This window comes from Lissotriton vulgaris, chromosome 1_1 (genome assembly GCF_964263255.1).
Source record: "Lissotriton vulgaris chromosome 1_1, aLisVul1.2, whole genome shotgun sequence".
NCBI lineage: Eukaryota > Metazoa > Chordata > Amphibia > Caudata > Salamandridae > Lissotriton > Lissotriton vulgaris.
In genome coordinates, this window is record NC_141685.1 from 155,866,776 (window position 1) to 155,884,362 (window position 17,587).

A 17,587-nucleotide genomic window follows, 5' to 3' on the forward strand; every position below is an offset into this window, starting at 1 on the left:
ATTAGCAATATACAAGCTCATATCATCAAAAACACCACTAAATCCATAGGGATCACTAAGAATACTCACTGATTACTAAGGAATTCCATGTCCTACACCACACTCATACCTTATAGCCTTGCGGAAAGTCATACCCAGGCTATACTACCAACCTTTACCTGTGAAGGAGGCAGTTCTCATGCAATTACCATTACACACCAACCCTGGTTGGTGCCCACGCAAGCCGCAGTCTTCCGTCGGGTATAAGCGCCGTATCCCCCCAGCGCATCACACAAGCCGCAATCCAGCGGGTACACACGCCGTATCCCCTCGGCGCATCACACAACCAACACAGTCCCGTGTTGGTTATACGCTCACAAGCGTTCACACTGATAAACACTGTATCCTTCCAGTGGTATCAATAACGCCGCTACACATCGGCGATCACGTCCTATGAATATCTTTGCCTCTCTCTGTTGGGAAGTTTCACTATATGTCTAATATCTACTGAGGGTGTCTCATATATACTTTTATCCCTTATGTGACGAATAGGAGATCCAATCCTCACACACAAGACTAGCCAAATGTCTGATGTATAAAGGTTATTCCCTGATTTAGACGCTCCCTACTTCCTAATTATCTGTGCACCACTTACCCGGACGGGATAGGCCTCCGTCCACATGGCAGCATCCAGCTAGAAGAAAAGGTTAGTCATACCATAAGAACAACACTTACACATTGGGCCACTAAGAACCTGGGGTCCCTTTATTACACAATATAACATCACAATAACTAGAAGTAAAAGGGAATAGATAATACACAGATCTGTGGGGTCTCTTTATTAGAATAGCACACAAGTTATTAACACATTCACATATAGCAGTGTAGCTGAAAAGGAAAAGAATGAATTATAACAGGACTGCACACCGCTGCAAGAAAAGGGATTAATCAGTGCCTAGGAAATAAAGGAAAGTGGATGATTAAGTGTAGCAAACTAGTTTAGAACACCTCACCCTATAAGAAAGGAATGTTTCTCTCCCTCTGGTGGAATCAGGGCTCTCTCCCTCTGTCACCACGGCTTTCTCCCCACTGCTTCCATCTGCCTGGTAACCACTCCATAGATCAGCTCTCCAATTCACAATCCCAGCTGGCTAACTGACTTTGTTCATGTCAGCTCACTGACATGGAAATTTCCAACCAGCAAGCTACCTCCCATCGAGTTCCTGTGCCAAGTCTCATCTCTCTACGCTCCAGCAGTGGCCACCTGCTATTGCGTCTGGAGTCTGAGGAGCAAAACACATTCTCCGATAGGAACCAGCTTAAACTGGTTCCTGCCTAGCGAATAACAGACTATTTTCTAAACATTGCCCCTCACCTACAAGCATCCCAGTCTGCCTCTGCACGAGACAAAACGGAGTCTCTCTGGTTCAGAACGGATGAAATAGATACATAACTCTATCATAGTACATACACAAGCCCTATGTTAGAAATGGAACCTTCAGAGTTGGCCGAACCTAGTTGAGAGGCCTTCTGGCGAGGTCCTCCCCTACGATCGTACAGATGAGCAATCACCCCCCTACAGATGGACACCACACAAGGCTAGATTCCTAATATCTTTATAAGTAGTTAAAGGCAGGTAAACGTAGCGATACAGGCTCAACAGGATCTTGAATGCTCGTAATATGAGTCTCTGAGGGAAAGGGGGTAGCGGGACAATCTTGGTACCAGCCTGGTACGGGAAGACCCTGCGCTCAGCTCTCAATCCTCGAGCTGGGGGGTTCCTGAGGGTCGGGCCGCAGCAGCTCCAGCAGGGCTCTGGTGATGGTTTCTGCGAAGATAGGCCGCGGCAGCGCCAGCAGGGCCCCAAAGATGGTTTCAGCAGAGATAGGTCGCGGCAGCGTCAGCAGGGCCCCATAGATGGTTTCAGCGAAGATAGGCCGCGGCAGCGCCAGCAGGGCCCCAAAGATAGTTTCAGCGAAGATAGGCCGCGGCAGCGCCAGCAGGGCCCCAAAGATGGTTTCAGCGGAGATAGGCCGTGGCAGCGCCAGCAGGGCCCCAAAGATGGTTTTAGCGAAGATAGGCCGCGGCAGCGCCAGCAGGGCCTCGGAGATCGGTTTAGCAAGATGGGCCGCGGCAGCGCTAGCAGGGCCTCAGAGATGGTTACGGGTTCCACACGGATGAGTTCCTCTTAGGGTCTCTCGACTCCAGGATACAACTGCCGGCTTCTTGGAGAGCTGCCCCAGATATAGGTCTGGCTTCCCTTGATGTCCGGACCCTCGCACCTGGGGGTCAGAGGGGCCGGGAGGGGCGCATCCAGACACCCAGCAGGGGGGGGAGCCAGCGCCCAGGGTGGCCGGGGGTGATCGAAACCAGGCGTTGCAGGACAACTGGAGGGCCATCGAAACTCCTTCCTGCATGGAGCTGCCAAGTGTACTCTTTACCCCCTGGTTGGATCGTGGTGCCTCAATGTCGGGGCTTCACGGGGCCTGGGGCAGAGGTCGGGGGGAGGCCACGGGGCCGGGTTGTAGAGGATCCAAGATGGAGTTGGGCTTCGGGACGGTGGTACGGGACAGGGATCGGACCAGCAGAGTAGGGGTTGGCGAGTCACATAGGGGGAGAGTCGGTGGTTGCCCGGAGGGGCGGCTCTCACGGAGGGTGGAGGAAGTTGTCCTCGGCCGGAGGACAGGGGCCGAGGTAGTCCAAGTCCCGCCATGCGGGAGGAGCGTGTCCACGCCACGAGGCCGGGTCCAACACCCTACAAATAGCTAATATAAAGTCAGGACTACAGAATCTACCCTCTACCATAGGCCTTCAGGCCTGAAAATTATGAAAGGACACATAATTATGCTAAAGCCCATAGGCCATAGTCATAAATGAGGGATCTATCCCCATATAAAGCGGCTATCCTATAGTTTATGCTTCTAAGTCTGGAAATAGGCCTGAAAAAGGACCAAAACCCCTGCAAAACAAGCTAAGAATAGGGATCTAGGATGTTAGCAAGCTAAAGTCACCATCACTAAGAAAATAGAACGAAAAACCCGGTCAAGACACATGCCCACAAACAACTGTCCTGGCATACATCAGTCACCCCTCTAGCAGGGTGCTCTATGCCAGTGGTGAGGGTACAGGTGCATGAGCCCTGTATCCCTACAGTGCCTAAGTCTATTCCTGGGCATTGTAAGTGCAGTGCTGCCATTAAGAGTATATGGTGCTGTGAGTTTGTCATTACGAACTCCACAGCACCATAATGGCTACACTGAAGATTGGGAAGTTTGGTATCAAGCTTCTCAGCACATTAAACACATACTGATGGTAGTGTGGGATTTAATGTAAAATGCACAACAGAGGGCATCTTAGAGATGCCCCCTGAAACTCGACCAACTCCTAGTGACCTGACTGAGTGGCTGCTTAGGCAGCCACCACCAGACATGTTTCTGGACCCCTGCGTCAAGAGCTTGCTGCTCTCGGGGCCTGAAACAATGCACATCCTGGGAAGAGGTGCCAATCCACCTCCCCTAGGATGGGCAACTCCACCCCTAAGGTGGGGGAGGAGAGGAGAAGCACAACTTCGAGTCCCCGCCATCTTGAGGATGGGGGGACCCAGCCAACCAGGGACAGGCTCCTGCCCTCTCCCACTGGAGAGTGGCAGAATAGAGGGTGTACCCAACCCAGGGAAGGGAAGGTCCCTGCCATTTGCCTACCTGTAACACCCCTAAATTTAGTATGATGGGGCAGCCTGAACCTTCCTTCCTCAGATCCAGCAACAAGAAAAGAAGAGAAGAAGGACGAGAAGCCGCGCAGAGCTAACAAGAGGACACCGCCCACTGACTTGGCCCCAGCCCTACAGGCCTGTCTCCCCTCGAACCTGATCCTGGGAAACCCTGGTGTGTCCAGCAGCCAGTAACCTCACAAACCCCGGAGGACCTGCCTGCCTTCACTTTCAAGACTGTTTCTCCTGTGAACACCGGACGTGTTTAAACTGCAGCTTCTGGTGCCAGCCAGACACCGAGAATCCAGCCCACTCCACACCCGCCGAACCTGACCCGAGCTCTAGTGGAAAAATACCACAAGGTGGTCCCCCCGGCGATCCTGACCCGAGATCCGGCGACCCCTGACCTGCCTCAAGCCTCCAGACGACGCCTGCAGCCTCAATCCAGAGGACCCCCCTACCGCGACCAGAGCCTAGTGCCTTTGAGGGTGCAACAACAGTGCATCACTGACCCTGGTGGACCCCTGAGTCTAACCCCAGAACCTTAACTCCCACAGTTGATTACTTACCTGAGAATTGTTAACCTGTTTTCCCTTCATAGGATAACATGGACAACTTTTCTCCAAAATGTTTTTCAGTGTGGAGTTTTGAAACCTAAAAATATTTTTTTAAATCGCACAAATAGCCAAAACGTGTTTACTTACCTGTTTCTAGGGAATGTTCCAGTGCTGAATCTAGGTATACAGCACGGAGTTAGAAAAGTAACGCAAAAGGTAACTTACCTGCAATTTATTGTAGAAGCCCATTCATTTCAATGTACTGCTCCAAAACGTTTCCAAGAGTGGAGTTTTGAAAACTGAAAATATTCTTTAAAAATCATGCGAAAAACGAAAACGTAATTACTTACCTGCTTCTAGGAAATGTACCAGTGCTGAATCTAGGTATCCAGCACTGAGTTAGAAAAGTAACGTAAAAAGTAATTCACCTGCAATATACTGAAAAGCCTATTCATTTCAATGTACTGTATTTGCTAAGTGTTGCATACTACTGCTCCCCTTTAAATCAAACAAAGTACAATTTCTACTGCCTACTTGAACTGCGTTCATACAAGTAAATTATTACTGCAAAGTATTGTTATGCTCTCCTGTGCCAGGCTTGCTTAGTTCTAGAAATAAAACAACAGTATATTTTGTTATATAAACAAAATTGGCCTAGAGTTCTTGAGTGTGTGAATTCATTTGCTGACAGAATGCTTAAAACTGTTCTCTGATACTGCCTCACTGCTTGACCAAGCGACCACTTTAGAGAGTAAAGTTCTATCTAACTTTAACCTCTGCCTACCTCTGGAGACCTTTGGACTCTATACACACTGTACCTCACTTTGGTGCTGTATACAGAGCCAGTTTCTTACAATACCTCACTATGGGCCATATGTAGGTAGCTAAATACCGATCGTTAACGGCCGAAAATTGGAGATTTTTCCGTTACCGACCGGTATTTAGCCCTTTGCAATGTAGGAGGCTGGTTTTAAGGATTCAGTAATTTACCGATTTGTTATTTTAAGGAATCGGTAAAATACTGATTCCTTATTTTAAGGAATCAGTAAATTACTGAATCCTTAAATCCTATATAGGGAGCACTCAAGTGAGTGCATTTTTGGCTTTAAGGATTTGTTATTTACCACCAACTACAAGTCGGTGGTAAATACCGAATACCTTTAAAAAAGCAACTATTTGCCATGTGCCCTAAGGGCATGTATGTGCGCCACATGTGCACACATGCACGATTCAGGGGTGCAGCAGGGTGTCAATGTGACATCCTGCCACCCTTGAACATGCTCCCCCAATTACCGATTCGGTATTTACCGAATTGGTAATAGTGAATGGCTTCCCATTCATTCCTATGGGCCTCCAGGCCCATAGGAATGAATTGGCAGGTGATTCCTTATTACCGAATCGGTATTACCGATTCGGTAATAACAAATATTACCGATTCGGTATTTTTTACCGAATTTTTAGCTACATATGAAATAAGGATTCCTAAATACCGAATCGGTAAAATTCGGTATTTCATATGTACCTACATCGGGCCCCTATATGTCTCTCCCAATTTACCTGTGATGCTGTTGTCCAGTGGAAAAAGCAAGCTACTTCTGGTAAACACCAAAGTGGGCGGGGGCTGGTGTCCCCCTTAAAGCGGTGGAAGCGGGAAGGAGCGTAAAGTGGGGGGTGTATTGTCCCAGAGCAACTCCACGAGTCCCTATTAACTCAGTGTCAAAGCTAGTTTCTCACCTGTCTCGAGGATGAGGCAAGTGCTCCGGACATCATGGGTGCATTTGGATCAATGTCCCAGGCTTCCAGGAACCTGAGACAGGCCTTGGGTGTTAAGCCCCGAGACTGGGTGGCGGTCAAAAGACTACGAAGAGCATATAAGGCTGCTCTAGCAATTCGCAAGTCTGTCCTGAGGGAGGAGGCCTGGATTGATTTAGTGGAGGCTAGTACAATGCGTAATAGCTCAAAGTTCTGGGGCATTATTAACAGCCCATTTCTATCTGGAAATAATGCTAATTTACTGGATGCCCATATCACAGAGGACGATTGGGTACATCATGTTGAGGGTATCTTCCAGTCGGAAACACCACCAACTGAGAGGCAGGAAAGGGTGGAAGGCAAGTCAGAACTTATATTCACCACGCAAGATCTGTCTAAAAATAAGGCCCCGCGCCAGATGGGATCCTGCCAGATCGCATACATCGCCCACGTAGAAACCTGGGTGCCTGTCCTCACAACTGTTATCAATGCTGCAGTCCAGGTTGGCTGCCCAGATTCTTGAGCCTTATCGATTATAGTCCCGGTATTTAAAAAGGGAGATAACAGGACATGACTTACTGTTATAGGCCCATTTCTCTTCTGGACTCTGTGGTGAAGGTGGCGGGTCGCATGGTACTTGACACACTTGTATCCTGCTTTGATGAAAACAGCTTTTTTTCCAATATCCAAAACGGCTCCTCCCTTCCATCTCCAGCTTGGCCAGCTCCCACCTCAACTGTCTCTCCTCCCTCCTGTCGGCTAACTCGGTCTCGGACAACCCTCTCGATGACACACTACTGCCCTCCTGTGAGGCTACCTTGGGGCTGATTGACATCTCACCCACACCCGGGGGACATTGTGTAGTTGCCTCAATGACAGTACCTCTGTCTGACTCCTCCTCCTCCACTGTTCCCTCCGTGTGTGCTTCCACCTAGGCTCGCAGACTAGTACGGAGCTCCTCTCTTTTGGCTCCTCGCCTAACGAACACTCCCCTTTCCTGACAGAAATCCTTGAGCTGTGCCACAGTATAGGTCTCCAGCTCTGACATCTCGAATTCCATCTTGTCAGTGAAAAGTGTGGACAACCACCCCGAAGTAGGTTACAGGATAGGAAACTCTGAGGATCACCTCCACCCACCTCCAGGAAAGAATTTGGAAAAAGCAAAAGGTTAAATTAGAGGGCCGCTGGGAGAAAACTCCGGGTGTGTACCTGTGACGCACACTGAATTATTATGGGGTTCAGAACAGCACGGCTCGTGATCCCGCCGCTGCGCCACCAATTTTATGTTAGACCCGCGATGGGCAAGCCCAGCACAAAGGGGGGTAGCTTGGCTCGGGCGACAAGGCAGGTGAAGCCTGGTGTGTTAAGCCGGTTCCGACCCAATAATAACCCCCTGCACACCACATAAAAAGAAGGACACCACACCACTGTTGTAGAAAAATATGTTTCCTTTATATAAAAGTTCTCTGGGAAATGCACATTCACATTTACGTTTCTTGGCTGTTTGTCAATAGAATAGGGAATCAGTTACTGCAATAAATAGCTCTTCAGGAATAAATACAGAATTAAATATCACCAATAAATAGAATACATTTCAGGAATAAATATCACCAATAAATAGAATAAATATCAGGAATACATATCACCAATAAATAGAATAAATATCACTGTTGCATAGCAGAATTAATACTGGTTCAGTCAGATAAACAACTTCAGGTTCATTCTGGTATCGCTGCCACCAATTAAATACTTTTAGAGAGAACACATTTGCAATATGATTCACTGTGGAAAGTACACTCTTACAGTTACGTTGGCTTCAATGGATCGGACTTTCTGGGCACACTTATTCATTAGACTCTTTACGTTTCAGTCAGTGCACATTGCACGGGTATCTACAAATCAAAGAAACACAATGAATACAGCATTCGCACTCCGCTGCCGCCAGGGATGGTAGTTCCGCTTGCTGGTGGAGTCTATGTGCGCCTATGGGCTTTGACAGGCTATTCCGATGGCGGCTCCAGTTCAAAGTCTTTAGACTGGCGAACCGGCTGCCGGAAGGGTCACACAACCTTCGTGCACAGTCAAAATAAATGCCGAATCACAGTTTCTGGATAATGCTGCACTTCTCTTGAAGAAACGGGCCCACCTCACATCGGCTGCAATCGGTAAGCGATTCAGTCGGGGCACAGCATTTCTCCCGCTAGCAATAGGGTTTCCAGGGGCTCCACGGTCCTCCCTCCGACTTCCTTACAAGGGGGTGGTTCCCGCCCACATCTACTGCTCCCGGCTCACTAGGGTAGGGTCGAGACGCTAATCTCGCCCAATAAAGGCCGGCCTTTCCCCGCACCGGCGCAGCACCTCACCTTCAGTCCACGCAGGCAGCGCTTCTACGGCGGTGGGTTCGGAGACGTCCGAACGCCCGCCAGGAGACGCTTTACACGAAGGGGCACTTCTGGTGATCGCGGTCGCGGCGAACCTGCTCTCGCCTCGCGACCCGCGATATCTTTCACGATTTCACCACCGGGGGGGACGGGGAGGCACTATAAACAGGCCAAAGTCTTTTGGGGCAAAGAGGCACTTGCTGGGCAGGCGCTGTAGGTGCAAGGTCACCGCTCACGCAGCTGACTGGAACGCCAGTCAGGGACAACGCCAGCAACCGTTGCTACTCTTCTGCCTTCGCTCACAGCCACCTCAGGGGGGTCAACAGGGCATGTGTCAATCTGGTGTCTCTTCTCTTCTGAGTCTTCTGGTCTTTCCCCTCTCAATCTCGAGTCTTTCTAAAATGGCCGCCAGGGTCCGAGCCTTTTATCGCCAGTGCCCTGGGGTGCCGGCACGAGCCAGAAGGTTCTGGCTGTTCCAATGACTTGGCACTTTTGAGGTGTCTATTGGTCACTAGGGGCCACCGTAGTGGGCTCAAGAGCAGCCATTATGTGTACCTGTGGAAACTGAGGGAATTTCTGTCAGAAATGTGTACTTCACAAAAGGCGCCAAAACCTCAAAAGGGTCAGAGGTCAATGAGGCTCCAATGGGAGTCACTCATATGAGGGACAAGGGTGTCCACCATTTTAGGGCTGCTAGAACAGGGTAACCATTCCAGTTTGTGATGCCACAGGTTCCGCCAGGCGCCTTGTACATAGGTGCCAAGAACCTTGTAAGAAACTGGGCGCGAGGAACATCTAGCCCCATGAAACAACACACAAAAAGGTCCTGGTAGACAAAGAAAAAGTGACAAATTTTGGGAGGCACGGGGGAACAAAAGAAATCATAGTGTGAGGGGACTCTCAGAAGCAGACGGGTCCAACACGCGTCCCCCCCCAGCTGAAAGTGGGGAGAGCTACCCAACCCCTTGGGAGTTCTCAACACTAAGGCGGAAATACCTGGAGAGACCGTCTGCATTGGCGTGGTCAGCTCCGGGCGGGTGTTCCACCCGAAAGTCCATTCCCTGTAGGGAGATAGACCACCTCAACAGTTTGGGATTTTCCCCCTTCATTTGCATTAGCCAACGAAGGGGTCGGTGGTCTGTCTGAACCAGGAAGTGCGAGCCAAACAAGTATGGTCGCAGCTTCTTCAGTGCCCAGACCACCGCAAAGGCTTCCCGCTCGATGGTACTCCACCTCTGTTCCTTGCTCAGTTCCTCCCTGGACAGACCCCCTTCCACTCGCCACTCAGCGGGGATAGGCAAATCCTCAAACGGAACCATGTCCTCCTCCACGGACTCCGGGTCCACCACTGCAGGTGGCCTATCCGTCTCACGGGGCACGGACGTCGAGGCAGGCTTCTCCTGTCCTCGAGATGCTCCCTCATCAGCAGCTGGGTGGGCCATTGTTCCAAGCTCCAACCCACGCGACTTCTCCTCCCCAGCAGTCGCAGACCTGGTACTCACACAGGCCCAATCAGGTGTACCCAGCATCTCAGAATGAGTCCGGTATTCCACCTCCTTCCAAGCATTGTGCTCCATATCATTGCCCAGCAGACAATCGACTGGCACGGCGGGGCTTACGGCGACTCGAAGTGGACCTGCAACCCCTCCCCACTCAAAGGGAACCACGGCCACAGGATAGTGACCCATTGTGCCGTCAGCCAATGCGGCTGGATGAAGTACGCCTGGAATCACCTGCTCTGAGGACACCAGATGACTCCTTACCATAGTCATGCTGGCTCCTGTATCTCTCGGAGCTTCCCCTCTATGGCCATTGATCGTGACACATTGCCCGTACTTGGTAGTATTTGAGGGCAACTGAATCTTTGGAACCATCTCCCGATCACCCAGGGACACTAAGGTGACACCCGCCCACTCCTTCCCCTTATCTAAGGGCATCTCCTCCCCGAGCACTACACTAGCGACTCCCGGGGCCTTTCCTCCAGTGGGAGGGGGTGGTCTCTTTGGGAATTTCACGTCTCCCTTATAATGTCCAACACCACCGCACTCAAAGCAATGAACAACCCTTGGCTGCTGACTCTGGCCAGGATTAGGGTTCTTCTGCGGGTTAGCCTTAGAGTTGGAAAAGGAACCTTTCCCCTTAGAGTTGTTTTTGGGGCCTTTGGAGAACTCCTGTTTCTTATTATCTCCCCCCTCTTTCTTCTGGGGAGCGCCCTGTCCAGACTTATGAGAATCTCCTCCAGTCCCCTTCGTGGACACTCGGGTACTTGCCCAAATGTCCGCCTCCTCAGCAAGCTTATGGGGGCAAATAAGTTTGCTGTCTACCAGGTGTTGCCTCAGCTCGGGAAGACATTTCTCGAGTAGATGTTCCTTGAGTATTAGGTCGTACAACCCTCGATAGTCCTCCACATCACTACCTTGGACCCACCCATCCAGGGCTTTCTTGGCAAAATCCAGGAAGTCAACCCAATTCTGTGAGCTCAGCTTGTGACTGCCCCTAAACCTCTGCCGGTATTTTTCTGGGGTCAACCCAAACTTTCTGATGAGCGTCACCTTCATGGCAGGGTAGTCTACCTGCTCCTCCCGGTCTAGGGCCAATAGGGCATCCCTACCTGTCGGAGGCATGTACCGGTACAATCCACCACCCCAATGCTTCTCATGGATCCCATGGGCTCTTAAGGAGACCTCATAGGCTGCCAGCCACTTGGCTATGTTGTCTCTGGCTACGTAACTGGCGACAACGTCCTTTGGTAAATGGGGCCTGGGCTCCCTGGCAAATTCCTTAGACTCGACACCCTCCGGAATGTTGTTACGGGCCTTGAGGTCGAGTTCTCGTAACTTGAACTCATGTTCCATCCTCCTCCCTTCCATCTCCAGCTTGGCCAGCTCCCACCTTAACTGTCTCTCCTCCCTCCTGTCGGCTAACTCGGTCTCGGACAACCCTCTCGATGACACACTACTGCCCTCCTGTGAGGCTACCTTGGGGCTGATTGACATCTCACCCACACCCGGGGGACATTCTGTAGTTGCCTCAATGACAGTACCTCTGTCTGACTCCTCCTCCTCCACTGTTCCCTCCGGGTGTGCTTCCACCCAGGCTCGCGACTAGTACGGAGCTCCTCTCTTTTGGCTCCTCGCCTAACGAACACTCTCCTTTCCTGACAGAAATCCTTGAGCTGTGCCACAGTATAGGTCTCCAGCTCTGACATCTCGAATTCCATCTTGTCAGTGAAAAGTGTGGACAACCACCCCGAAGTAGGTTACAGGATAGGAAACTCTGAGGATCACCTCCACCCACCTCCAGGAAAGAATTTGGAAAAAGCAAAAGGTTAAATTAGAGGGCCGCTGGGAGAAAACTCTGGGTGTGCACCTGTGACGCACACTGAATTATTATGGGGTTCAGAACAGCACGGCTCGTGATCCCGCCGCTGCGCCACCAATTTTATGTTGGACCCGTGATGGGCAAGCCCAGCACAAAGGGGGGTAGCTTGGCTCGGGCGACAAGGCAGGTGAAGCCTGGTGTGTTAAGCCGGTTCCGACCCAATAATAACCCCCTGCAAACCACATAAAAAGAAGGACACCACACCACTGTTGTAGAAAAATATGTTTCCTTTATATAAAAGTTCTCTGGGAAATGCACATTCACATTTACGTTTCTTGGCTGTTTGTCAATAGAATAGGGAATCAGTTACTGCAATAAATAGCTCTTCAGGAATAAATACAGAAATAAATATCACCAATAAAAAGAATAAATTTCAGGAATAAATATCACCAATAAATAGAATAAATATCAGGAATAAATATCACCAATAAGTAGAACAAATATCACTGTTGCATAGCAGAATTAATACTGGTTCAGTCAGATAAACAACTTCAGGTTCATTCTGGTATCGCTGCCACCAATTAAATACTTTTAGAGAGAACACATTTGCAATACGATTCACTGTGGAAAGTACACTCTTACAGTTACGTTGGTTTCAATGGATCGGACTTTCTGGGCACACTTATTCATTAGACTCTTTACGTTTCAGTCAGTGCACATTGCGCGGGTATGTACAAATCAAAGAAACACAATGAATGCAGCATTCGCACTCCGCTGCCGCCAGGGATGGTAGTTCCGCTTGCTGGTGGAGTCTATGTGCGCCTATGGGCTTTGACAGGCTATTCCGACGGCGGCTCCAGTTCAAAGTCTTTAGACTGGCGAACGGGCTGCCGGAGGGGTCACACAACCTTCGCGCACAGTCAAAATAAATGCCTAATCACAGTTTCTGGATAAAGCTGCACTTCTCTTGAAGAAACGGGCCCACCTCACATCGGCTGCAATCGGTAAGCGTTTCAGTCGGGGCACAGCACTTCTCCCGCTAGCGATAGGGTTTCCAGGGGCTCCACGGTCTGCCCTCTGACTTCCTCACACAGGGGGGTTCGAGCCCACAGCTACTGCTCCCAGCTCACTAGGGTAGGGTCGAGACGCTAATCTCGCCCAATGAAGGCCGGCCTTTCCCCGCCCCGGCGCAGCACCTCACCTTCAGTCCACGCAGGCAGCGCTTCTACGGCGGTGGGTTCGGAGACGTCCGAACTCCCGCCAGGAGACGCTTTACACGAAGGGGCACTTCTGGTGATCGCGGTCGCGGCGAACTTGCTCTCGCCTCGCGACCCGCGATATCTTTCACGATTTCACCACCGGGGGGGACGGAGAGGCACTATAAACAGGCCAAAGTCTTTTGGGGCAACGAGGCACTTGCTGGGCAGGCGCTGTAGGTGCAAGGTCACTGCTCACGCAGCTGACGGGAACGCCAGTCTGGGACAACGCCAGCAACCGTTGCTACTCTTCTGCCTTCGCTCACAGCCACCTCAGGGGGTCAACAGGGCATGTGTCAATCTGGTGTCTCTTCTCTTCCGAGTCTTCTGGTCTTTCCCCTCTCAATCTCGAGACTTTCTAAAATGGCCGCCAGGGTCTGAGCCTTTTATAGCCAGTGCCCTGGGGTGCCGGCACAAGCCAGAAGGTTCTAGAACCTTCTCTGGCTGTGACAATGACTTGGCACTTTTGAGGTGTCTATTGGTCACTAGGGGCCACCGTAGTGGGCTCTAGAGCAGCCATTTTGTGTACCTGTGGAAACAGGGAATTTCTGTCAGAAATGTGTATTTCACAAAAGGCGCCAAAACCTCAAAAGGGTCAGAGGTCAATGAGGCTCCAATGGGAGTCACTCATATGAGGGACAAGGGTGTCCACCATGTTAGGGCCGCTAGAACAGGGTGACCATTCCAGTTTGTGATGCCACAGGTTCCGCCAGGCGCCTTGTACATAGGTGCCAAGAACCTTGTGAGCAACTGGGCGTCGAGGAACATCTAGCCCCATGAAACAACACACAAAAAGGTCCTGGTAGACAAAGAAAAAGCGACAAATTTTGGGAGGCACGGGGGAACAAAAGAAATCATAGTGTGAGGGGACTCTCAGAAGCAGACGGGTCCAACAGTCCCCAGGTAGGTGAGCGCAGCTTTCTAGTCCTCTAGGAGGGCAGCTAGGGGCCTACAACTTCTTCTGAATTCTTTTGCCCTTTTTATGGAGGACTTGGCCCTTTCGTTTAATCATTCCAAGTCGTTCATTATGCAGGTGGGACATCATCAAGCTAAGCAGTTCACTTCTAAACTCGGACTTTCCACAATGCTGAAGACCAATGTTTTCTCCTATTTGGGAGTTGTGTTTGTCGATTTCCTCAGTTGTTGCCCTTTCCTTACTTGGAAGAAAGGGGATCTAGGGAAAGTTTTGCAGCTGTTTTTAACTTTGCCAACAGAGTCGGAAGGAAGCCAATAGGGGCTCTTTTGAAGACATATGAAGCCAAAAATATCTCAAAGGTTAGTTATGGGAGTGAGATATTGGGCCACATTGGGGTAGGGGCAGTGCAAAGTGCTGAAAATTCTTTTCAGCGACGGCCCTTTCTGTCCCACAAAGCACCCCGTTTTATGTTGTGCACGAAGAATCGAAATTTGCCTAGCTTAGTAACGGTAAGTTTCAATTCTATTAAGGACATTGAGGCGAGGATTACGCTATTCTTTCTTCGCTTTATTAACAACAATTATTTCACAGCAGCTTCAGAAAAAGTATTCAACATTTTTATCCCGATAGAGAAAAAAACAATCCAAAGAAGAAACCATCAGACTACACTATCCATGAGTTCATAAGGTAGGATCAGCCACAAGTCCTTCCACAGTGTCTATGCACCCAAGAAGACCCCTCAACAATGTTGTCCTTCCTCTTTCTTCGCGCGTACGCCACTGAATCACTGATCTTGTTTGGAACCATCATGTCCTGAAACAAAAACATGCTGTGTTAAGAGGTATACCACATGATTTATCAAACACGGCATACTGAGTTGTACATATCATGTAAATTTAAAACCGAAAAGAGGTTACTTACCGCCGTACAGGCGGGTTCGCACAACTGTGCTGAGGGTGGGATAATCCTCGCCTCCATGTCCTTAATAGAATTGAAACTTATTGTTACTAAGCTAGGCAAATATCGATTCTATGTCAGGACCAGAGGCTCCGATTATGCTAGTTTAAAGCATACTCACCATCAAATGTGCAATATCCACAACTGGTTTAAAATAGAACCGTTTGAACATGGAATCCGAGGACCAATCTGCAGCTCACATCAAATCTTCCAAGCGAGCGCCCAAGGAAAAAGCCTTTGAAGCCATTGCGCCCCTAGCTGAATGAGTGCCGAATTGTTTTGCATCAATACCTTCTTCGTGCATGCCCCAACGCACCCACCTAGCAATGGAGGGGGAAGAGACTGCCTTGTGCGGTTTCCGTAGTGCAATAGGAAGTTGTCTTTCACCCAGAGGGCGTAACTCTGAGGTTAAGTCTTCATAAGACTTGAGGCACTGCACCACACATGGCTTGGGCATATCATCAAAAGCCGGATACGAAATTGTCCTGGAGGCAGATTTCGTTCGCCGGCCAATCATAAAGGTCCATCCCTCTGGGCAAAAAACCCATGCCGAAATGTCGAGTGCCCGCACATCTGAAACCCTGCGACAAGAAACCAAGCATAGCAACATGGTCAACTTAGCCGAGAGTTCCTTCAAGGAAAGATATTTGTTAGGTTGCCAAGACAAAAACAGGTTAAGGACTAAATTGACATCCCACAAAACTGAGTAACGCGGCTCCGGGGGTAGAGATAAACGTATACCCCGCAAGAGTCGATGAACAAAAGGGTGTTTTCCCACCGGGGCACCATGAACCGGGCTATGGTCTGCTGAAATAGCAGAGCGCTTAGCGTTAATAGTCCGGTACGCCAGACCTTCGGACGCCAACTCCGCTAAGAAATTCAACATGGGAACAATTCCTGCAACCAGGCGATCCAAATCCCGGCGAAGACACCAATGTCGCCACCTCGACCAGGCTAACCGATACCGCTTCAAGGTACTATAAGCCCAGGCCCTTGATAAGAGGCTCTCAGCCGGTTCCGATAGGCCTGGGAGACACCAGCGACTCCTGAAACACGCCATGCCATGAGGTGGAGAGAGCTGTGAGCAACCAGGTGATGCTGCTCTCCGTCCGGGTTCTGAAGAAGATGAGGAAAGAGGGGGAGTAGGATTGGAAAATCCCAAAAAGTTCCAGAAGAACTGGAAACCAAACTTGGTACCTCCAAAGCGGTGTCACCAGCACCACATCTGCCTTCTCGCGGTGGACTTGAGCCGCCAATCTCACGATCATGGAGAACGGTGGAAACGCATAGCTCATTTTCTGACCCCAGTCTTGAAGGAAAGCGTCTGTCGCCTGTGCTAGAGGATCCAGCCTCCAGCTGAAGAACCTCAGAAGTTGATGGGCCAGGCGAGACGCAAACAAGTCTATCGCAGGTCGCGGCAGCAGCGGTTCCCCTGGGGAACGCGAATTCAAGGCAGACACTCCGCCGAAGCATTCTGGGTTGCTTCCCTGTAGGCCTGGCCCGCCCCACTCCTGGTTTCCAGCCCGCTGTGCAGAGGCGCGGGGCAGCGCCAACCTATTCAGGACCGGGGTCGATTCCATTCTGCTCCGGGCGCCTCTCACGGTTCCCAGACGCAAGGTAGGCATTTTGCTGGCTTATCTCGGGACATTTGTTTATTTACTTGATGGACTGACAAATACACCACATGCTGGTACCCCGAGCCACCACCAAACTTCTCTGGCTGGTTTTTGCCTCACTCGAACCTGGTAAGATTACCCTAACTGGGAAGCGACAATTTTGCGTCCGTGTCCTCACCTCCGTGATTATGTGAGACCATAGGACAGCAGTGACCTAGCCTGGTCACCTACCTTGTCCTCTCCCCGCTCGCTCCATCTGCCTGGTTTATTTTGTGTATTTCAGTATCAATTAGTATATATTGTGTGATCTATTGTTTTCTATTAGCCTAATTTCCTTCCTCTTCCTTTCTCCGCTCTATATGGTCAACCTTTTTAATATCTTAAACTTTCTCCTGTCCTACCCTACCACTGCCCACAATTTTCCCTCCCCTACACCCATCCTCCTCTCTCCTACCCAGGCCCCCCCCTGATCTGATGCTGTAACTCTCTAAATTCAACCCCTCTCTCCCCCACCACTCCCCACTCTTTCTACATTCTTACCTTTATCCCCCCCTCCAGCCACACTCATATTCTTAGCCCCCCTTATCTTTTATATCTTCCCCCACAGCTTTGCCCACTCCCCTTCTCTCTACTAGTCTAATCTTACCACCATGCCCCGCCCCAATATCACCCCACCCCCCACCTCAGACCCCCTCCAATACACAGACCGCCTTCACCAAACATGGACCAAACTCCTGGACCATCCCAAACCCTCCCAGACTTTAGAAAAATGCCCCAAAAAATCTAAAACATACATATTTAAAACAACACCCTGAAACCCTTATCGAAGACAACTATCACAGCCCCACATCCCCCATTAAAACTAACTATATTTTATACATCAAACGCCCCTCCAAATGGAAGAGCAACTTCGTACATCACCTCCCAGTATCTAGCCCAATCAAAATCCCCCATGGTTTTAAACTTACCACTTCTCCTTCCTCACTTTTCCCTGGTGATATAACCATCTCCATCTACAAAACTGGAAATATCCTAATCCAAGCCTCTGAACAACACCTCACAATTTTCAAACTCCACTTTAGCACTCTTTCTTATCAGCTTACACTAACCTCCCCCCCCACAACACCCCTCAATCCCCCAACC

General features: G+C 50.0%; 1 protein-coding gene and 1 long non-coding RNA gene across 3 annotated transcripts in view; both read right to left on the minus strand.

Annotated features, from left to right (window-relative positions):
* The window catches only part of LOC147737922 (uncharacterized), a 288,729-nt gene that overhangs the window by 139,145 nt on the left and 131,997 nt on the right, over window positions 1-17,587 (minus strand). The gene's annotated exons all lie outside the window — the stretch shown is intronic.
* Window positions 1-17,587, minus strand: part of LOC147737923 (uncharacterized) — a 40,755-nt gene that overhangs the window by 10,045 nt on the left and 13,123 nt on the right. Inside the window, exon 2 of the mRNA XM_086956581.1 lies at window positions 635-673. Within this exon, the coding sequence (XP_086812707.1) occupies window positions 635-673 (39 nt within the window). The remainder of the gene's footprint in view (window positions 1-634; window positions 674-17,587) is intronic.